This window comes from Nomia melanderi, chromosome 5, assembly GCF_051020985.1.
Source record: "Nomia melanderi isolate GNS246 chromosome 5, iyNomMela1, whole genome shotgun sequence".
Classification (NCBI taxonomy): Eukaryota; Metazoa; Arthropoda; class Insecta; order Hymenoptera; family Halictidae; genus Nomia; species Nomia melanderi.
The window spans coordinates 14,285,770-14,309,192 of NC_135003.1; the positions used below are offsets into that span (position 1 = coordinate 14,285,770).

A 23,423-nucleotide genomic window follows, 5' to 3' on the forward strand; every position below is an offset into this window, starting at 1 on the left:
AAAGCTTTATAGTCTCCGCAAGTGCAGAAACTGCTGCAGTTTGATCGCACAAGAAATCAAAACGCGGGAATAATCGTTTAATCCGTCGCGAATGTCCTCAGCCTCGCAAACAGTACAAGGCAGACTGGGAAACGCGCGCCACCAGGAAATCTGTTTCCCGGGGTACGCGGCGGAAGGTTCGCGTTTCAAGCTGACATGGTTCGGGTCTCGAGCGCCGGCTAATTAAACCATTTGCATCCGTTTCGTTAATTAGAGGGCTCCGGGGGCAGCTCGATATCGCCGGTTCGCGTTCCCTCGGCCCGTTACCCGTGGCCCGGACCCGTTGCCGTGAAAATTCCGTGTCACCGGACGATTCCTGTCACCGCCGGTGCACAATGTAGACAGGTACATGGGCCAAGCCGCTAATACGCTTAATTATGGCCCGATTCGACCGCGGCTGAACACGGAAACGGCCTCGCCACGGCGATAAGCTCACCGTTTTTATTCTCTGCCGTCGCCAACGGACATTGTTACGGGTCCTCCTGGCTGGGAATGGAACTTTTTGAGAAAACAGTTCGCATGGGAAACCTCTTCGATGATGCTCGGATTAGAGCAATTCATTAATTATATTCTGAATGTCTTACAATCAAAATTCTACTCATATTCTCCGAGATTCCCATTTGTCTTCATTACTAAACTAAACCGTTTGGAAGCAGACTTCTCGAAAATTCGTATTTATTTCAGGCGAAATCATATTCGAATTCCTTCAAATGAAACTTTCCTCGTGGAATATTTATCTTCCTTTCTAAGTAACCATAACAATCACGATTTCTTTCTTACTCGCTTCGATTAATCTTCAAATCTCTTTAGCCCTTAGCACTCCAGGTTGTTTTGTAATCAGCAACTGCAACTAATTTCTATAGTATTCCCAGCGAAAAGTAGAAATGCTATAACATTTCTTCAATCTTTTATTCTCCTTGTTAGTACAAAATTTGGATGTGTGGAAAATCGAATAATTTTAAGGTAGTTTCTTTAAGAATCATTGAAATATGTAATATTATAACTGGTGCAATATTGGAGCCTACAGAGTCCAAAGGGTCAATAATTCCCTAAAAAAGGACACTCCGAGCTGCTTGCAAACTTACATTCACCGATCTTAAACGTGAATAGCACATAAATCCTACGACAAAGCGTAAAGCAAGTTCAACTCAGAAAACCGAATCGCCCGGCGAAAGCCCCAGAACCACTTTCCTATCGTTCCCAGACCCTTTCCCCGTATCGTCCAACGAAAATAGAGTCGATGAGCGGATTCCGCAACCGCGCGTTACAAAACCATCCGTCCGTCCGATGGTCTTCCGCGCGGGAAAGTAGGGCGACAAAAGTGCTTCATATTGTTTCGCGCCGATCCCGAGAGGAAACCGGCGCGGCCTCGCGAATCGCCTATGGAGCTGTTGCGGAATGCGCGTCACTCCGTGCGAGAGGAGAGGAAAGTTAACGACGAAAACGAAGACGACGACGACGAACGAGGAGGAGGAGGAGGAGGAAAGGGGGGGGGGGAAAAAAGCTGCCGCGGTTATTGTCCGCGGATCTGTGGAAACGGGCCGCCATAATGAATAGCGGTTCGGATTCCCTGTTTCGTACGGGACAATGAGTTCCTGAAAAACCGAAAGAATTCTTACGCGCCTACGGAAACAATGGGGGACTAGATTGCCGGCTGTAGGCGCCCCCTTATCCCCCCCTGCCCCGTGGTTCACGCCGTATTAATTTCTCTGGCCTCTTTCGAATTGCGACATAATTAACGGCTACGCCAGCCCAGCCACAATCGGGACTTTTATCTCCTGGCCGAGGAGTTCCTGGGATGTTATGTGTACGGCGCGGATGAATCCTGCCGGTTCCGTGTATGCCGCCAGTCCGTGCCCGGCACGAATTAATTGGGGATTGCGGTGCGCGAGATCGGAGGTTTCGTTAAAGCGTTTCGTTCGGTGTGAATCGTTCGAGCAGTGGATGTGCGAAGTATTGTTAGCGACCCGGTGTTTACCGTGAGTTAGTTGTGCGATGTTAATTGATGTTCATGGTGTGTGGAGACGAGTGGATCAACGGACTTGGTATTAACCTTTTTGCTTTAGAATCTGCGGTTTAATGAAAATTGATGTCAACCGTTGAGTTTGTTTAACGATCGAGGTTGGGAGGAGTTAAACGAGCGGGTTCTTGTAAGAGAAATATTGTTCAGCAGCTCCGAGGGTTCTGTTAAATAATTGAGTCGCAGCAATTAGAGTGCGTTTAAAGGAAGGTCGTAGATGGTCGCTTGTTCATCTTCGCAGCGGAAAGAAGGATACTTTGTTGGTACGTACGGGGATGCAAGGGGAAAAAACGGTATTTCTTTTGGCACTTGTACTCTTTCCCGAGGCGAGGCCTCAATTGCTCCGGTATAATGAGCGAGTCCTTTTTTGCTACTCTCATTCGACGTATCGCTACGATACTGTACGCCTGGAAGCCTTATTGTTTCCCTTAAACTCGAGAAGGGCCATACACGCATTAGTCTCGTTTCTATTTCACAGGACGGCGGCGTTGCCTTTATCGTTTATTACTCGAGTCCATTTACCTTTTTCCATTATCTTAACATTGTTCCATCGAAGGAACCCTCGATCCAGCAACACGACGATTTCTGGACCTCCGTGACCTTGCTTTGAGATTTCTCTTGTAACAGCGCTCGTTACACTCGTTTCTTCAAGAATTCATTAGAAGACAGGAATTCGACTCCTAACGTCCACATTTTCATCCATAAAACCGTGCCCGTCGTAAATTCGAACACTCAGTATCACAAAGCAAAGGATTAATTCAACGAACCCTCGAAATCAATTCGCAAACCCTTCGCAATCAGTCTCGACCCTCTTAAACAACCCTCGCAACTTTATACAATACATCCAACGTGAAATATTGAAATAAAATTTCGACTCTTAACACGCTGACGCTCACTTTGAAATCGACGATCAACAAAAGCAATTCTTCTCTTTTTGTCAATTAGTTGATCTTTAAGGAATTCGACCAAGCTTTCATACTTAGACACTAAAATTATTGCATTCCTCTATTTATAATACTAAGACCACAACAGCCATTACCGTCGTGCACCTACATTCACAATCATTGGACGACTATAGACAGCATCAACCTGTTAACACTAGAACTACCGAGCTCTTAACCGCCTTCTGAAAATGTCTTTATACAAGCTACGCTTCAATCTCTTAACATTTCAATTACTTTATACTTCACTTTATTACTAAATCAACTTCTTTAATCATTTCTTAAAGAACTATCCATACCTTCACAATAATTCTAAAGAAGAAATCAGGAATCGGTCAATTTGACCTGGTAGTTCTAGTGTTAACCCTTTGCACTCGAGAATATTCTTCTCAACAAACGTTCCTTATTTTCTGATGGAATATCAATGATATTTTTTGCAACACAGAGAAATACCTTGTATAAATTAAATGACAGAACCATTTTATTTCGATGTTCCGTGTTGATACATTATGGAAAATTTAACACTGAATTCTATCTATATTAATTTTATTGAATCAAATGGCGACTGAAAGGCGCCTCTCGAGTACAAAGGGTTAATTCACATGTTCTCTGTTTCAAAGAACATCTGAATTCCATTGAAAACTATCGAACTATCAAACTTCCGAGCGAAGGGTTGGAAATCCCCTCTGAAAAGTGCGAACAAACAAAACAAAGACACAGAAATCTTCGCGTTATCGATTATTTTCTTCCGATCCGTCCGCAAAACTGTGCCCATCTCCGAGCCCTACTGCTCGGACACCCGGAAGCCTTATTATTCCGTTGGAGTGGCCGGCCGGAGCCCTTCGGCACGCATTAGTCCCGCCTCGATTTCGGGGTACATTTCGTTCCCCGGTCGGCGCGCGGGGCGAGTCGGCCGGCCGAGCGAGCGGCGGGCGCGTGCCCAGAACCCGGGGCGCAAACGAGCGAGCGTTGCGAAAAACAGGTAATCGCGTTGAAGTGCATTCGGCAGCTGCACGCCATGAATACCGGGCATGAATACCCTCGGCCACGAGGTGAGGAACATGTGCGAGCCCGTCTTCTTTTGGACCCATGATGCCCGCACACACGACGCGTACGCCCAGGGCCCTGTCTGCCTCGTAGGCCTCTCTCTCTCTCTCTCTCTCTCTCCGTCACTCTTGGCTCGAGCCCTATCAAGTGGAAAAGATACGTCCTGCTCGTCTATCCGGCCTCCTGTATTATGCTATCGAGAGCACCGACGTTTTTTTATCTCTTCATCGATCGATCGAACGGTCTATCTCTTGCTCCCTTTCTGTTGGCCGTTCTCTGTCTCCTGCGTTCATCGATCTCCTCTCTCTCTTGGCCACCCTGCGACCACCCCGTGTACACGGTGGATCTTCGCATGCTCAACTGCCGGATAATGTTTCCTGCTTTTGTGCGACGCGCGAGGACATTTTTGTATATTGCTCGATGGACTGAGGATCGGCAATCGATTCTGAAGGATCTGGGGATTCCAGTGTTTCGCGAGATTTGACGAAGTTTGGGTTAGATTTGACTTTGGTCGACGGACTTGTTATTTAGGTTGCGATAGTTTCGAAGCAGTTATTGTAGATAGTGGAAGTTTTAGTTCTCGCATTCGTTTGAGCTTAGCTGTACTCGGTATCGATCAGGTGAACTTCTGAAACCTACTCTACACGCCACCATCTGTCAAATTGATTTCTTGCTTTCGAACAATTTATTCTCGTTTTATACTACCCAATAGCGGAAGGTAGTTTTATAGGGTAGTTCGTAGGTGTCCGTAGAGAATTTCGCCTCGACTCACGAGTCACCGGAGATTCATTGACTTTTAAGATAATTGGAAGATCCTTTGCGGAGGATTCGGCGTGGAATTTGATTAGGGCCGAGACGCTTGCGGCCAGGGGGATGGGCGGAAAAACGGTAATCGGCTTTAATGGGACGATAAATGTCGCCTGCGGTTCGTCGACCACCTAGTCTCTCCTCTCCTTCTCCGCTTCTCTCTCCGCGCTCGGCGACCCCTGCGCGTTCAACCCTCTCTCGACGCGTCCCTTTTTTTTCCTTCTTTATATCTCTCTAGTGGGCCACCTCGTTGATCTTCCTCCGGTGAAGAGGCGTGTAAAGCATCCCTCTTGAGGATAATCTGCGTGGTATATCGGGAGCATCCCCCGTTCCCCGATGTTCATATTGAATGAGACAGAATAATATAGTTAGCTGGACGAAGGGAAAAGTGGATCGGAGAATGTTTCATAATTCCCAGTTGATTCAGAGTTGCGAATTCGTTCTGCTTGGGACGTTGGAGATAATGCGATTAGAGGAAACAGAAAACGAACCATTGAAAAGGGGTTACATTGTAATTGGTGTTTGGAAGTTTTTCTTCTGGTGAGATGGTAAAGTGAATTAGTAAGAAAGTAAATTCTTGGAAGAAAAATCTTTTTAAATCATTGAGTCGAGTTGTTGTTTTTAAGCTTTGTTCTTCTATAGAGACTTTGACGCATACTTTGATTTGAATTTCAAACGATTCGCGTGTCATCGTCAACAGACTCTCTCATCGAGAGATCCAAAAGACAAGCTATCGATAACATCTCCTCAGTCTCTTCTTTCCACTTAGTGCTTCTTCCCTTCACCTTTTCTAGTGGGCCACCTCGTTGGTGTCCTTAAGACACGAGGATCCTTGAGCCCCCTTGGTGGCCTGGGGATCTTATTTTCCATATCCGTTCGGCGTGTCACTACCAAACTTCAAATCCTCATCCCTTCTCATCAATCCTGCCCTTCAAAAATTAATGCAATCAAATCTTTCTTATGATATTCACGTCCTCGAACCTTCCTCGTACAATAGAATCCTCTCAGCATTGAAAAATTTAAGTCCATTGTAAATTAAACATCTAAGAGCGAATAGAAGACTAAGATTTAAAATGGTCGAATCACTGAGAAGATAAAACAAACGATCGAATGATCGAGGATCTCCTGTGCCGATCGATTAGAACGCAGGACGGTTCGCGGATGTGGAACTCGTCTGTTTCGTAACGGTGATCCGCGACGATTTTATTGTCGGTTTAACTGCGTTTTAAATCATGATGACGCTGACTCAGTGGACAGCAGAACGATATCGGACACTAGAACTACCGAGCATCTTACACGATCAATATCTGATCCTTATAAAAATTGTACCAACCGACCTTCCAGTTTCTTCATACATTGATTAAGTGTATCAAAGTGAAACTTGGAAACTTATGTCAAGGTATCAGTAATTTCGAAAATGAGAAAATTGAAATCCATGTAGATCCGCCATAGTTCTAGTGAACTCTTTGTCTATTTCCAATAAATGAAAATAGAACGACACGGAATCGAATTCGAACCGGAACTCACAGTACGAACACATGCGTTGTACACAATTGGAGAATATTTTATCGAACCGAGAGCAGATCAAGCGTGCATCGGATGTTAAAGGACTCGTCGGGAAGAGGGGATGCAGCGGATAGGCCGCTTAACGCGTCGCGGACGATTCATTCCGGTTCATCGGGCCCGATTGGTAGCCGTCGCGCTGGATAACAGGAGAATTACGAGCAGCGTGACGAAGGCTCGCGTGAAAAGTCGGGTAATATCGAACGGTGATTAACCGGACGCATCGATTCCTGCCGATCGTATCGAGGAGGCGACGCGACGCTGCCTCTACGATCCATCCGCCAGCTGGCCGGACCGGCTGCCCAGTCCCCTCCCCCTTTTTCTGCGTTATGAATCGCGATACGCAGTTGTTGGCGCATTTTTCACTCGGCTTTTTGGATGGTTTAATCATCCGACGATGGTTTTTTTCGGCTATTCTTTTTTTTGCCGAGGGTTTAATGAGACGAGAGGGCGGAGGGAATAGAGAAAGAGAGGGCGAGAAGGCTGAGTTAGGATTAACCGTGCACTCGAAGGTTTGTCGATAGAAATGTTTTCAATTTTCGGAATCGACTAATGGGGAAACAAGGAAATTAAGGAGGAAAGCTATTTTATTTCAATGTTTGATACATTGATGTATTATACAGAGTTTAATATTATATACAACACTTCATAATTTTGATATATCGAATGAAGTATGATTGAATATTAATTAGACGACTTAGAGTTTTCGGAATTGTTGATGCGTAGGAGTTTGTTTATGATTTGATTATTCTTTCCTGTGAAAATTAGTTTCTATATGCTTGACTTTTACACCATCCTTCAGTATTGAACGTACACGACACGTCCAGGTAGCAGGACTGGTTAATTACCACTCAGGTTTCAATTTTCATCAGCTTATCCCACCGCGAAATGCAATTCAGAAGGGAGCAGAATCCGATTACAGGGGATTAACCGTGGCAATACATTACCCCTGCGCGGTCTACGAGCGTTTACGAAGTTTATTGCGACACGGACAGGTTAAGTTACAAGAAATTACAATAATAATTACGCTCGTTCGAACACTTTATAACAAATCGAACGCTCGTCTTCATCAAATCAATCATTCAACAATTAAACAATCGAATGCAGAAATAAACCCCATAATCTCCATAAGTCAAAAATAAACATTTATAGATATCTGATAAACTTAAATAAATTCCACATTCGATTATTTAAAACACTCATCTTTAGAACACATATACAAATAAAAAATAAGATCAGAGGGTTGAGCAAATCGTGTTCCACTGCCTAGCCGAACGATCTTCCGAGTGGCACTGTCATCAATATCACCGTCATATTCAGTAAACGCGACACCCCAAGATGAAGAGACAGCTCCCGTTAGAATGGGGCACGCAGTAGGGGTGCGTGCACCCCGTCAGATTCCAATTTCGATTGCTTTATACGCCCACGAGGGCAGGATTCGGTGTAGAGCCACGCCGGAGGATGCCACCCCGAGGATCGGTGACTCGAGACCGTGGTTGCCACCCCGCGGCCGCGGCCAGCTGCCCTTCTAGGCGCTAAGCCAGCGTCCGGATACAGTCTAGGGGAGGCATGGTAATAGGAACAAGCAACGGCGCGGGGTGGAGAGCAATAAGACGGAGAAAAGCCGGAGCAGTGGGAGGCGCGGATCTCGTAACGTTCTAGATCGACGATACTGGGTGTCCCGCGATCAATCGCGCCGTTGGAGGGATGACGACTGCGGGCAGAGTGAAAAATTTAGGACATTCGTATTATGGAAGAATGGTAATGGTTATAACGAAACGTTGGTTTCTTCGGTTATTGCACAGATGATTAATCAAGCTAGTGGACGAATTAGTCTAATGTACAAATGAAACGAGACAACTAGAAGGCAAATGGATAATCACGGATAGAAATCACGCTAAAACGTGGAATATTCAAAAGAAACATCTTGAATTGATGGTTCCAACACTAGAACTGCCGATCAGACTGACTCTTCGTAATTTTTCTATAGAAACTCCGCCACTATTGAAATTTCTATTGATTTACAAGCTTGCCTGTCGCTAAATCGATTTCTACAGTAATTTCCCCGAGAATTATGCGACCTTTGTAATAATTCTAAAAAGAATGCATCAGGAATGTCACTTTGACATCTCTGGTGTTAGATCAGCTCGAAAGAATGTCGTATATCGTAGAAAACGTTGAATTCCGCTGAAGTTCGCAGCGCGAAGGGTTAGCGTTTCATTTCCAACGATCAGCGTTCGAGGACAAGAAACACAATTCCCGTCTTGCTTGCGCGAGCCACGCGCACAATGGACACCCAGTAGACCCTGCGGAGCACTCGTGCAAGAGGGTTAGGGGGTGGAGAGGACCGGGCAACGAGGAGACGAGATAGAGAAAACGGAGAGCGAGAGGGTAGATTTTCATAATCTTTCGGGTACGATTTGGCCGGAGACCAGCACCGGTTCACCGTACGTACACGCATATGCCTCGCCTCCCCGTAGAAAAGCGTGGATCGCACATGCTCTCCGGGGCACGTCCCATTCAGACGGTCGCAGCTGCCGAACTCACGGGACACGTCGGCAGGCACGCGCCTCTTGCCTCCATAACCTGTTTTCAAAATTCCGCTCCCCTCGACGGGGCTCAAGGAGAGAGAGACTCATTTCTTCGTTCTCCACCCTGCCCACTCCACCGACCACTCCTCTCTCTCTTTCTCTCCCTCCCTTCCCCTCGTTCGTCGTCAACCTAATATTTCGCTCCTCTGTCCTGTTCGCTTTTTTTCTCCTTCGATACCGTTGATGGGGAAATTAGAAATTGATTGATCGGCGAAATTACTCGAGCTGTTGATTGGGTCTGCTAGACGCGGCTTTGGGGATGGGGCTCGATAGTTCCCGGTCGATTTTGTTCCTCTTCGATGTCTAGGGGATCGTAAGATGGGTTGATAGGATTACGATCTTTATTACTTTATAATTCGATTTCGCTTAATTACTTTCCTCGCTCTCTTTTATGGTCTCGAATTATCAATCATCAACGCATTCCAAGACAAATTTAACCCAATCGAAACACAACTTCTCAAACTATGCAGCTCTTAAGGAATACATAGAATCTAACTTCTATCTACAAATTCAGCTTGAATTCCAGCAGAAATTTCCGAAAGGTCTAATTCCCTGAATTTCCACCCCTAATTTTTCGTTATTCGTTCGCTTCCCCAAATTCGGTTCTAAAGACCGTCGATAACTCGACGTCGACGCGATCGAGCGTCGTCTCGCGCTCAACTACGGTCGATGATGCGGCAATACGTGAAGAGCGTTTCAAGAGGTGCTTGTGCCTCTCGCTCCCGCTCGCGGGGATGCCCTCAGCTGTCGGCCAGGAGGACGCGGCACGCGGTTAAATACCTTCGAGCGCTGCTTTTTAATTACCGCCCGACCCCCCTTCCCCGCCCGCCGTCCGCCGCTCTTTTACCGTTGCATTATCTACGAAACGCGCAAGGACGAGTTGTAGGAGCGTTTGAATCGCCGGGAGGATTTGCATGCCGTCTCGTCCCGGCACGCCGGGGGTGAGCGTCCTCCTGGCAGACAGCAGCTGCCGCGTGTCGCCCCGCGCCCGAAATCTCTTCGACCCCCACGCCGTTGGGCCCACTCCACCCTCGATCCTCGATTTTCTCCTCTCCCTTTCTGCGTTTCGCATCCGCGTCTTGTGCCTCCGCTGCGATCCAGAGTTTAGATTCGTGCGTCCGCTGCGCCTGGAGTCTCCGGAGGATTCGAATTCCTTCTAAAGTTAGCTGGTCTCAACAATAACTTTTTTATTCATCTAGGAATATATCTTTAGCTCCCGAGGATTGAGATATTGAAATGCTTCATTTTGAATATTTGTTTATTTAGTAATGGCACGTTTTGATCGAGTAGATGGTAGTGATGTCTTTGAGCATTGTTTCACTCGAGGTTCGTAATATTCGATTTCTGATATTCCATCGAATTAGCTCATAGATATCCTCATCATTCAAACCATCGAATGAAATCCTATCGAGAATCAAGCATTCAATCGAAATCTCTCGATCCAATGACCCTCGAAATGTCCCTCATCCATCAACCAGAAGCTCAAAGGGCAGAGAAGAGCAAGATTAAAGGAGCAATTGATTTCCTTCTGGCCCCCGAGTCGCGTCAGGATGTGGCCAAGCTGTTTCCAGTTCAGCTGGTGAGTCCGACGGGGGTGGAGATCACCGGGCAGATCTCGTTGGGGTCCGAGACTGGCCCAGACACGATCTCTCCTGTCCTATCTCCCCCCTTTCTCTCTCGTAGCGGCAGACAGGAGGGGTTTTTTTCGGGCACGGGCCGCAACATGCTCGGACTTATGAATTTCCGTGTTTAAACGAGGCGCAGCTGATACCGGACCGGTCCCGGAAGGAGCCAGGAGGCTCCTCTCCCGCTGGAAAATCGTGTCTCCCCCTTTTCTTTGCTCCCCATGGTCCTAGAGGCTGCAGCTTTCCGGTGACACGTGACCAGACACGCCCTGAGTTTCTTGTATAATTCGAGAATCGCTGTCGGTGCCAGTCTTGATACATTTATACCGTTTCTATGAGGGGCTGGCTTTGCATCCCTTAACACTTTTCCTGTTATTGACGCGCACGTCGCTTGAAAGGTTCAATGGCGACGGAAGGATCTACCTCTAGAGGATCGGCCCATTTTGAGGCTCTATAGAAATCTTCATATTCTACGGTATATGTCTCTTTTGTGTATACATATAGTTTATAAAAAAATGAAGGACTGTGTTTCGGGAAAAATGACGTGTTCTCGAAAGGTTAACGGTGGAGGCTTTGTAGGATTTTGGGAACAGCTTGACAAATTGGAACCATAAGAAAGTGGTCCTTAGGAGATCGCAATCCCCTTCTCTTGTTTTTTTCTTTTTTTTTTTTGTGAAATACGACTGAAGTTCTTAGCAGAGGTTCATGTTATTCCGTAAAACGGTGGTGTTAATGACAGTCACGTGGCTACAGAGTGTTGAACCGCTGGAACATAAGAAGCTGAGTAATTAGAACGATTTCGCGCCTGTCCTCGGGTCTTCAAGCGGCAAGCTTTGTTGCTCCGGCTGATCATATGATACTCCCGTTTTCTAGAACGATCGCGTGTCTTAGTTTTTCCGTCGTTCTCCTGGAAACACACCTTTCCTTTCGTCCGACGAAAGCGGATACGGGTTTACGCAACGGCTCGCGCGCTTGCTCCACAAACAATGCGCTGCGTTAATTTTGCTTTTTGCCCGGCGCGGGGTGTCCTCGAACGCGGGGACCTCGCTCGCTGCTCTCAGGCTTTCGTAAACGCTTCTCTTAACCCCTTGTCCAGTGACTTGTTTCGTAATTGTTTGAAAGTTCAGCTAGTTTGCTTTATTTGCTTTATTTATTCGAGGTTTTAATGTTTTAAGACTGTAAAACTTGGGACCTTGGGACCTTGGAAGTTTGGAAACTTTGAAATTTCGAAGTCTTCGTATCTTAAAGATTTGAAATTTCGAAGTTTTGATACCTTAAAGATTTGAAATTTCAAAGATTTGGAACTTTGAAATTTTGAAACTTGGAAACTTGGAAACTTGGCTACTTGGAAACTTGGGAATTTGGAAATTTGGAAACTATGAAATTTCGGAATTTTGATACCTTGAAGATTTGAAACTTTGAAGCTTTAGAACTTTTGAACTCTTGAACTTTGAAACTTTATAATTTTGAGACTTTGGAACTTTGAAACTTTGAAATTTTTAAATTTTGAAATCTTGAAACTTTAAAACTTGGAAGCTTGGTGACTTACAAACATGGAAACTTTGAAATTTCGAAATTTTGATACCTTAAAGATTTGAAACTGTGAAATCTGAAGTAACAAACTGATTTCAACTAGAAAAATACGAAACTTCGGTTCTTTTGTTACTTGTAAATCGTAGATATTCTCCCTTTCTGTTCACTACTTTTTTCTTACTTCACCTCTCGCACCTTCCTCCTTCAAACGAGTTGGTCACGCTTCGTCAGGCGCGATTTCCGTCGCGACAGAGGAATAAAAACGAGAGAAAGAAACGTTCAACGCAAGGATAATTACAGCGGAATTACGCGCTTATATAACGGCGAATCAATCGATATTTCCTCGATATATTCTATTTATACGCGCGAATTTCTCAACGAGTTATCGACGTCCGCCTGTACTCTGGGAACGGACGTTCCCTGCGAGTACACGCGCACTCGGTGCTGTCTCAAGCCCTATCGCAAGTTTCAGGCATTGACACGTCGACATTACGGAACCGCCTCGTTTGTTGACACTTCGCGGTCCGCCCATGAAATCCATTAAATAAATAAATGAAACTGTGCCGTGCTTTCAATCGCCGACCGATGGGAACGTTGATTCGATGTCGGCGAAGTTGTGAAATGATATCAGTTTCATTGGAGGTTTTATCTTTACCAGGAGACCTTCCGTTATTAGAACAGCAACAGCGTACCTATACATTTATCAACGATGATTTATAAGCTGATGATTAGTCAATAAATATCCACAACCTATATCGAATCTGTTTATTTAACGAAAACAAAAGTATCGACTAACTATTGTAACAATCCAATAGTACCAACGGACATAAGAGACCAAAATTCAGTTACCAGAGGTTCTAACTTAAAATTACACAAAAGATAATTATTTAAACAATATTTGCGTATTATCAGAAGCACCATCAACCTGTAGAAATAAAAAAAATACATAGAACCATTAGATATATACCAAAAAGATGAATATCATCGACGAAAACCAGACATCCAATAGCTCGTCGCTTGTGCAGGCATCGAAGTCTCTAATTACGAACGCGTTCGAACTCGATTTCTCGCCGAATACGTGCTCGATGCGAGGATTTCCATTTATTTTCCTATTGAATATCGAGTGGACGATCTCCAGGGAACGCGAAATGGGATTCACGAGCGGGGTAGACGCGAAATTAATTTCTAACTAGGTGACACGTCGGTCGCGTTGCACTGACCGGTGACTTAAAGTGCGGCCCACGTGGTCTGCTCTTGATAATTGACCATTTCCCTCCTCGACGGGCCGTTAAACGCTTCTGCCTCGCTCCTCTTCGCCTTCCTGGCTAAGATCATTCTTAACACGAATCGCGAACCGCCTTGAATTTAGGTTATTTTCTAATTGCACGCACTTTACCGTAACTTCCGGTGCTCGGCGGCTGCGCCTCGCCTCGCCGCGCGCCACCGGCGTCCACTTTTTTCTACGATTTTTGTCGCTGGATTGTAAATACGCGTAGATTCGGGTCAAGATAGCCGCGAGGCAGCCGTCTTCTCCGTTTTATATGTTGCGCCGATAGCGATACTGATTGTTCTCGCCTGCGACGATATCGCACGCTACGTGGGCGTCGGTCTTTTTGTCAAAGATTCACCGGAGATTTCACGAACTTTCCGCGTATAAAGGTTTCTTTCACAGGTGACAATGAAACAGTTGGCTTTGTTATGTCACCGTGAGACTAGTTTCTTTTGTTAGCTGCTTTAAACTTGAAGAATCTTGAGTTACTATTCAGCGGTTACATATTCTCGTTGTTGTTGCTTCGAAAGTGATGCGTACTGTTTCGACTTGAAATTTGGTACGTTGTTCTTGAATAATAGTGCAAGTTCGTAATTTATTCATGAGACAGTGTTTCATAGTATAATATACTATACACATTTATATTCTCAAAAACAATTCATCGGCTCAACAGTTTTCTTTCGATTGAAATAAAGACGCGACGAGCGAACTATGCAAATATAAGTAGGACACAGTCGTTTAATCTAAATATTTCTTTCATCTGCGAATAAAGAGCTTCCGTTTTCTATGGATCAGTCGCATTTGAAGTTCCTTATTAAACTAGACAATGGATCCTAGATAAAGAAGCTGTTGTACCGAACGGTGAATCAAAATCTGAGGCTTTTTATCATGCAAGTTATCGAGTTACGTTATAGTTTCTGTTGTCAGTGTATTTTCGAGCCACTTGTGTCAAAGGACATTATTAACCCCCCCACGGTGAACGTTCCGACAACGATTGACGTCACATTTGACGCAAGATGTCAGTTTTATGTGTCACGTTTAATATGCTAATCGAACGGGAGCACGAGAGACACGCTCGAGTTCCGTGAAAATGTTGCGATACACTCGCGGTACTGATTTCCCGTGGCAGAAACCCACGCGTCGATCATCTGAATCATCCGTGCTGACACTTTGACCACAGTGACATCGCCTCGTCTCGAACTAAACATTAATATTTACGACGGTCGAGTTTCCAAAACGATTCATTCGCAAATTCAACTTCGTCCTAGAGACTAAATTTACAGTTGACAATCCTGAATCTTCGATTCCTTTCTCGACAGAAATTAAATTAAAAACTGATCGCTTCTAATTCTCAATTTCTCGTTAGACGAAAGTTCAAGCTGATAACTCAGAATCTTGAATATTCCTTTCTACAAAAATTCAATTGAAACATTCCGAGTTCACTTCCCACTACTCGAAATTTCAACCGTCCAACAATACCTTCCATTCCTCGCCTTTTCCTCGTCCAACGCGATAAAAGCAACCGGAGGAAAATTTCGTTACGAAAACCGGCGCCGACGATAAACGTCCGCGAGCTCAGTCTATAAAGTTTTACTGTATAAATAGTAAACCCACTTCTCGTTTACTTTATGTTGTCAATTACGAACCTTTGGGGCAAACGTACGCATAAAATCGACATGAAATCCGATTTTTTCCGTCGGATAAATTACGAACGGTCCGGCGCGGATTCCTCGCGAGCTCGGTTGCGAGAGAAATCGTAAGTCCAGGGGTTAAATACGTCTGCCTGGAGTTTTCTCGCGACGTTTTTAATTCCAGCATCGGTTGGCTGTCGGGATAAAACAGTTCGCTCGGCATGAAGGTTAATTGAAACGTACCTGCTTCGGCCGGGATACGTTTCGAGCTCTGCCGAACGGGGGTGAAGGGAAGGAAAAAGATCGAGCCGAGGAGAAAATCCGCGGCAATTAACCCGATCTTTCTCGCGAGCCTGCATCGTATCGCGGCTTACGACACGGCAGTTACTGGGACAAGGTCGCCGTGAAATCTGGAATGTCTTCTGAAAAACAATTCCGGTTAAGATCGTATCGCGATCCAGCGCTCGCCGGACGATCGAGAGTTGTTTTCGATCTCGGAGGCGGTCGGCTAACGCGCGGCGATTTATTGGATCGGGTTAATAAAAGCGATCTCTCTTCTTGTTTCACCTTGTTTCCTTTAATTTAGACGGACGTAAACGAGGACTCGGGATAAACGAAGGAATCCGTAAACGATAATTGAAGATAAATGCGGACGAATGGATTGGGGACAAATTGATTATAATTCGATTATCTTAGAATATTTCGTAATTTCCTTTGGCAAATTACCTAACTGGATTGGGAAATACTGAATCGTCAATATTTCTGTGGAATAAAACAGGGGTGGTGTCATCCCTTCGAATTGAAATTCGGGACGATAACTTGCAGTGTATCAGGCTCGACTTATTCCGCTTTGGAAGTTTCATAATTTCCCTTGTCACATAGTTGCCAGTGTCCCTATGCAACATTGAACGAATACATTATATTATAGAAATATCGACTGTGTCATCATTCGGCTGGTATCTGTAATTACGATTTTAAGAGGAAAGGAAAATAATAAAATGTAACATAGATTATCGTTTGCTCCGATAATGAGGGGTCGGAATATAGGTTGCGGTTACGCAGATGGCGCAGATGGCGCAGATGGCATTAAGGGAGCCGGCATCGAAGACAATTTCTCTTCGCGGCAAATATTTTCCCTGCAAACGGGACGGACAATGGCGCCGTTTAACCGCGCGACACAATGGGGCTGCGCTGCCGCCCCCGACGAGGAAAACCAGAGATTTCTCGGGAAACGCCGCTGCCGCCCGACCGACAAAAGTATCGCGTTCGCGTGCCTGCGTTCCGGTTTACACTCGCCGCACTCCCCCTCCCTCGTCCGGGGGAAATATTTGCCGGCAAACATTTAAAACCGCCCTCTCGACGTTTGTTCCGGAGTTTAGTCAATTTTCTAGTATTATTAGATTTCTGGTAACGGAGCTTTGCTTGGCCGCCCTCGATTATATTGGGGTCGCTTGGAAAACCGCCGATCCTCGAGGCGGTGTGTGCGGGCAAATGTGGATAAGTGGTTGGAAACGGGCTGATTGAGTCATTCCGTGTGCATAGGGTGTTCGATGCGCGGTGTTCTTTGTGCGGGGTTGATCCGGCGGTCGGAGAGAATCGAATGAACTTCGAGCAATTTGTGTCGGCTGGTAATCTGTGAAATGCACGATGGTAATTATTGAATTCTGGGTTGATCGTAATTGCTTGACTTTCTTTTCATTTGTATTCCGGGGCTGTCCCACTTGGGAAAATTACATTCATGGAAGTTTTCTTTGAACCGGCAATTTACTTTTAAATAATATGTCAGTAATTTCGTGAGCAGCACCCTAGAGGACACGAATTTTTCGCGATGTTATTAAGCTTAACAATTCGGCGTTCTGTGTGGACGGAATAACAGGGTTCGCGGCTTTCTTAGATTCGGTATCGGGGCCGACACGTTAACATTGCTTCGCCTAGTTTTTATTTTACTTCGAACACCAGCCGGAACTTTATAAGAACTTCTCGCGTGCAAGTGTCGCGTTTTTCGATGCCGAGAGTTTATCGTTGCTCCCAGCGAAACATATTTATTCGATGTCAAACGGGCTAGTACGGACTGGCTGATAGCGGATATTTTTGGAAGTAGGGTAAATCGTTGTAAATCACGTTTTTTACGACTTTTCCTATCGCTTACATATCCCGGTGCATTTTAAAAATATCGAAATCCCGAGCGAAATCTGTGGAACTCTATGCACCGCATTAAGGGTTGCAATCTATCATTATTATAATCAACTAGATCCTTGTTCATAGAGATCAATCTCAATTCACTCTTATAACACTACTTCACTTTCCTAATTCCATCCCTTACAAAATCAGACCGTCAATAGTTAATTCTTTCAGAAACCCTCTGAGAAATCACAATAACCTACAATTCGAATACAACATTAACCCTTTGCACTCGAGAGGTGACTCAGTCACCATTTGATTTGATGCAGCAGAATTATAAAATTTGATATTTAATATTGAACTACGTGTAATGCATCGGTGCGTGACATATTGGGATAAAAAAGCTCTGTTTCTCAATTTACCTGTGATTTTTCTTTGAATTCATTTCAAAAAACATCGTTTTTGTCCAGTTGAAAAATATTAAGTATCTCTAACGAAATACTTCCGAGTGCAAAGGGCTAATCACATCCGTATCCGAGAACCATCGCAAATCGTTCCTCCGCAAATACCTGAACTCCGATAGCCCAATCGAAGCGTCAGTCCCAGAAAGCGAGCTCAAAAAATTCCTCTATCCCCTGAACTCCCGCACCCCACAGCCCCTCACCTGCTCGGCTCGCCAATCGGCCGAGAAATTCCCCGAAAGCGAATCCAGCTCGCGAGCCGCATGCACGCTGCCGGAGAGAAAGAAAGATACAGGCCGAGAGGGAGAGAAAAAGGCGAGACGAAAAAAAAAACCGGAGAATTTCACGCGTCGCGTGGCCACGCGACCCAAGAATCCCCATGCGGTGCGGATATCGCGGGCGGAGGGCGTTGGGGTTAGGTTGTTGGCCGGTTGGCGCGTTTTAACTACCCTCCGCGACGAAGGAGGAACATGTGCTTGCCCGTCGTCGTCTCTATGCGTGCACGTGAATGCGCGTTGCGTGTGTGTATGGTGTGCGTAAGTGGTCGTGGGTGCGTGGATCAGCCGGCTAGATCAAGTAGAGGCCGGCCGAGATAAAACACACTGTAAACGGCCGGGTCTGGCTCGGATATTTGGTTACAGGGAGGCGGCGGCACGTGCGCCGTAGCTCGGGGCCAGGTGGTAGAGCTCGTGCCGTTGAGGAAACAGAAGAGGCTGCTGCTGCTGCTGCTGCTGCCCGCGCCGCTTCTGCTGCCGCGGCCGCTGCTGTCGCCGTTGCTGCGGGGGTGGGAGAAGCCTGCTCGGGCCTGGGTGCCGATGGTAGGGGAGTAGGAGGAGGATGCGAGCCGGCAGGAGCGAGCGTACTCGAGGAGGTCAGTTCACCGGTGGCGGATGGCGAGGTCTGCTGCAGCGACAGCAGTACCAACTACCACCACCGAGCCCATCACCTCCATCATATACACCGCCGCTACGGTCATCTCCATCATCATCCCCAACAACAACAACAGACACAACAGCAACAGCAACAACAACAGCAGCAACCACTGCAACAGCAACACTGTCACCGATGTCACCAGCGGAGGGACAGCGTAACAGCGTCTAGCGACGAGCCCGTCGTCGACGAGGAAGCCGACGATGAGGCTACGTGCCAGGACCACCAGCCAGCCGACGCTCGTCACAGGGACATCCACGAGCTACGCCACCTTCGCCGCCACCACCACCATCACCTGCACCACCGACATCGGCACCATTGCCACGTCTGTCATCCTCATCTGCGCGGCGCCCCCGAACCACCCCGTCATCGTCGTACGAGCTGGTGCCACGAACGACTGCGGGACGACGAGAACGGGCCACCCCCTAACCCAGACCCCAGCGACCCGAGAGAAGAACCGCGCGACGACACCGTCGATCGCGTGCCGAGAACCACCGACCGACACGCGGATGGTACCGCCGCCGACGACAACCCTGCCACCGTCACTGCCATGACGAGAGGATGCAGGATTCCACCCTACCTCGCCACTCTACTCATCCTCTCTTACACGCTCTTCGGCATAGCAGGTTAGTAGATCAACTCTGTTTACGTTATCTCTTTCGTTCTTCTCGATCTCTGTCTTCCTTCTTCCCCTGTTCTTCGCGAGTTCAGGTTCAGGATTGATAGGGACCCTGTGATCCGCGATTGTGCGCTCGGAAGTGATCGGTAAACAGTGACACGCGTAGACGATCCGGTACGCGGTCAGGGGACGAGTCTAGATGCTTCAGTGCGACTTCGCCCAAGTGTGTACCGATGGATCGTGATGTGAATCGAGTTTGTGACACTGTGGAGGCCCCTGTTACTGAATTCTGGGACTCTACCGAGGGGTTCGTCGGGGTAGTTAACGCTTCGAGTGAAGAGTATCGTATAAAACACTTCAGTGCACTCTGTCGAGCAGAAGCTACGGGGAGAGAACTTCGGACACTCGGTATTTTCTAATTTCCGATGATATCCAGAATTATGATTCGTATTCGTAGTTTATCCTCGAACCTCGATTCACTGATCGTTGCCGGACACTGAAAATCGGCGAACCACGTACCGTTACGAGCGCGAAACTTGGGGAGCCGTGTCCTTACAAAGAAAGTCACCGAACGAGTACGACTCCGCGTCAATTAGCGTGCGGTGTTGCAGAGGCACGCGATCATTCGATTCATCGGGGAGCGACAGATTGCGAGACACGCGCGACGTCGAAACGTCGGCGGCCCCGATTACGGTGCATACCGGGAGACCCCGAATTATTTCCGGAAATATCAAACACATGGTACACCGGTCACGGCCGCGCCGCGCCGCGTGCGCGGCGTGTCGATTCCCTCGCGGAACGGCGAACAAAGCAGCCCACGGATCGGCCCCCGGGAAAGAAAGGGGGATGGCGGTAGCGGATCGTCGCCGCCGTCGCGTATCGATGGAAACGCGACACACGATTCCCTCGAATTGCGATATACGACGCTTTGTCTCAGAAATAACCGGCTGTCCGCGATAAACCGGTACGCGCGTCGCTGTTTGGAAAGAAATAGAGGCGACGCCTGGAAACCGCGACGTTCAGGGTGGAAGAATTCGATTAGAAATTGTTTTTTGGAAGATTCAACCCTTGTACCTTCGCGGAATGGATTAATTGTGTAGCTTATTTTTGCTTGGAATTATAGAAATGTTAACGAGCGTTTGGTTGATTGTATAAGAGAAACTTGGACATTCTCGAGAAGTGATTTATCTAAAATATATTTCGATAGATTTGAAAGTACAAGAAATTTTTATGAGAATTAGAGACATTCATAATAGCATTCATAGAATTAAAATATTGAAGTTAAATAGTAGTACGTCACACTGCAGAATATTCCGAATATTTTCTTTACGAGATGTCCTCCGAGTTTCCCCGAAGAAACGCGTTAAGACAAAAAAGGGATGTTCGTTCGCTGGAATCTCGAAGCACGCGCAGAATCGGCCGGGCCTTACGGTCCCCGGCGTGTACGGCAGATTGCAAGAATTAGAACAGGTGACAGATAGCGACGCGCCGCACGGGTGTATGCAACGTGCATCGTCGTTGTGCACAGGAACGCCGTGCTCTCTCCTCTCCGGCGAGTGCAGGCCAGCTCTCTCGCTACCCTCTGCTGCACACGGCATCTGCGAATATTTGCCCGATCCTCGGCGTCACCGAATCATCCGATCGACGGGTGGATTTCGCGTTCCGCGCGTTCCTCCGACTACTTTTTCACCTTGCCTCTCGAGTGCTTTAATTTTTTTCACCGGGCGGACGAACGGCGGGGGCGTTTTTCTGACGTTGAAACGAAAGACACGATCAGAATGTGGATTTTCGGAATGTACACGCGATGGATGCGGCGAACGGGAAAATATCGAGCGATCGATGAACACGTGGATCGAAGATACGTGTAAAGGGGTTGAAACCATTTTTTTTTAGCTGGTGTAGCTCGTATCGTATGAATTTCAAGGATCCCGCAGTTGATTTTTATCTGTATTTACAAATACGCGAAGATCAAACACTTCGTTCATTCGTTTGGTAGGATTTTAAATTAGACGGTTCTCCATGTTTGAAGATGTTCGAGATCGTCGCGATGTTTAACTAACGGAGCCGACGACAAGTGGTCGCATTACTTTTTCCAAACCGTTCGATTAGCCGTGTTTGAATAGACTTAGAACCGTTCCTAGGAAACACCATTTTTGTTCGAACCGAAGGCAAACATCGAAACTAAGGACGCGTCACTGGTAAAACCCCTCGAGCAAACATCGGGAACATCGGAGCGACTGATAACGATAACGGCGCGTCGCGTGTAACGATAAGACGGATAAGGGAACGTCAAACATTCCGATTAAACACGAAACGCTAGAATTTTTGCTCACCTCAAATTCGCGATAACCCGTTCGATAACCCTATCTTAATTACAAAGTACGTTCCAAAAGCAGCCTCAAGCTAATTTCATCCCCTAACACGAAAAGCAGTCAGTAAGAAACTCAAACGAATGAGGAACAAATATAGATTTCAAAGAATTACACAGAAAATTCTCGAAATCACAATTAAAGCCCGTCAGTCAATGATCCTCGACGCATCGCGAGACAAACGTCGCGGCGTTCGATCCATTCATCCACGACACCGACGCACGCAAACAAATCAAATCAAATTTCCCGGCGACTGACAATGTGAAAAACGAGCCGACGGCAGGGGTTTAACATAAATTAGCGACGAGATGGAAGTCACAAAAGGAGACGGAGCTCCTTCGCGTCGAAAAGAATGGTATCGGGAGTTAAGTTTTTGGGGTGCGCGGGGGCAGGGGGCGGCGTGGCAGGGTGGATCGAGCACTGGGCACATATTCCGGCCGCCCCTGGAACACGGCCGCCCTTTTGTGCTCGGTGAACCTCGAAGCCGTCGGAATTTCTAAAGCTGCGGGGCCCCATTCGACAATTCGCCTCTCGTTCGTAACCGGTAATGGGATAAACGATGCTTGGCCTTTGGTCGTTACACAACTTAATCGAGCGAGTTCGCCGCTCGCCCGGTTTCTCGCCCCGGCTTTCGACGATCCGACGTCTCGCAGGACAATCGCGATCCTGGACAATGAGCCGCTGTTTTTTCGTTGCTGCGCAGAAACCGATCGCGATTAGCCGTTCGTTGCGCGATTAGATTTCGTGGCGTTCTAATGAAAATTCGAGGGATTCTATTTCATCTTTTCTCCTTTTTCTTCTGTGTTATATATTCTTTCGCGAGTTTATGTAATTGTACGGTTATCGTTCGACATTTGGTATAATAGACAGTTTGATAGATTGTTTTAGTTCTTTGTGCTTTTCGATATTCCCGGATATTGATCTCTGTTTTCAAATAACCTTAACAGGTTACTCTTACGAATCTAACATTTGCTCCTTTCTTTCAGTGTTACGGTTACATAAATTTCATTGGCTTTTCTTATTTTTCCCAACAGACGCCTGTTCGTCGCGGTCGACGCCGAAGCCACGACCGCCGACGCCGACGCCTCGACCGAACATCACATTCCACATGTACACGTGTCCACCGGATTATGCGGAATGGTACTGCCTGAACGGTGCCACATGTTTCACTGTCAAAATCGTCGATTCCCTCCTGTACAATTGCTTGTAAGTAATCAGACTTCTTAATCTGCCCAACAAATGAACCAGCCCTCTTACAGTACTAACTAACACTCATATTACAACAAACAACGAAGAACCCGAGTAAAAACCATAAAGCCAAAGCAACGTCGCAAACATTTAACACGCTGAACACAATTTCCTAGAGCAAAATATACAAAATGGACGCCCATCTTGTTCAGTGTCACCGCAATGTTTTCAAATAATCGTTTAATTCAATGAACTATTAACCCTTTGCACTCGAGAGGTGCCTCTCGCTCACCAATCGATTTCATACAGTAGAACTATAAAATTTGATACTTAAACTTCGTACAATGCATCAATTTGAGAAATATTCCAACAAAATAGCTTCGCCCCTCGATGGAAGTTTGATTTCTCGTCGGGTTAGTTTCACAAAATATCCTCTCTATCTCATCAGAAGACGTTAAAATACTTCTAATGAAAAACTTTCGAATCCAAAGGGTTAACGCGCTTTGATTGGTCACCGGTGACCCCCACATTCAACGCGTTAATATCAAAATCAATCGATTAACTTCTTCCTCGACCCCCAGTACCCTATAGAAAACAATCTCCCGCGTGCGAAATCAGAAATCATCGGTCGAAATGATCCCCCAAAAAAGCGACGGGACGAATCGCCG

At 46.5% G+C, this 23,423-nt stretch overlaps 1 protein-coding gene across 2 annotated transcripts in view; it reads left to right on the forward strand.

The window, feature by feature from the left end:
- Positions 1-23,423, forward strand: part of LOC116424019 (uncharacterized) — an 81,619-nt gene that overhangs the window by 40,256 nt on the left and 17,940 nt on the right. For both annotated transcript variants that reach the window (XM_076368110.1, XM_076368109.1), the window contains exons 3-4: positions 18,291-19,205; positions 22,602-22,773. In XM_076368110.1, the coding sequence (XP_076224225.1) occupies positions 18,291-19,205; positions 22,602-22,773 (1,087 nt within the window). The remainder of the gene's footprint in view (positions 1-18,290; positions 19,206-22,601; positions 22,774-23,423) is intronic.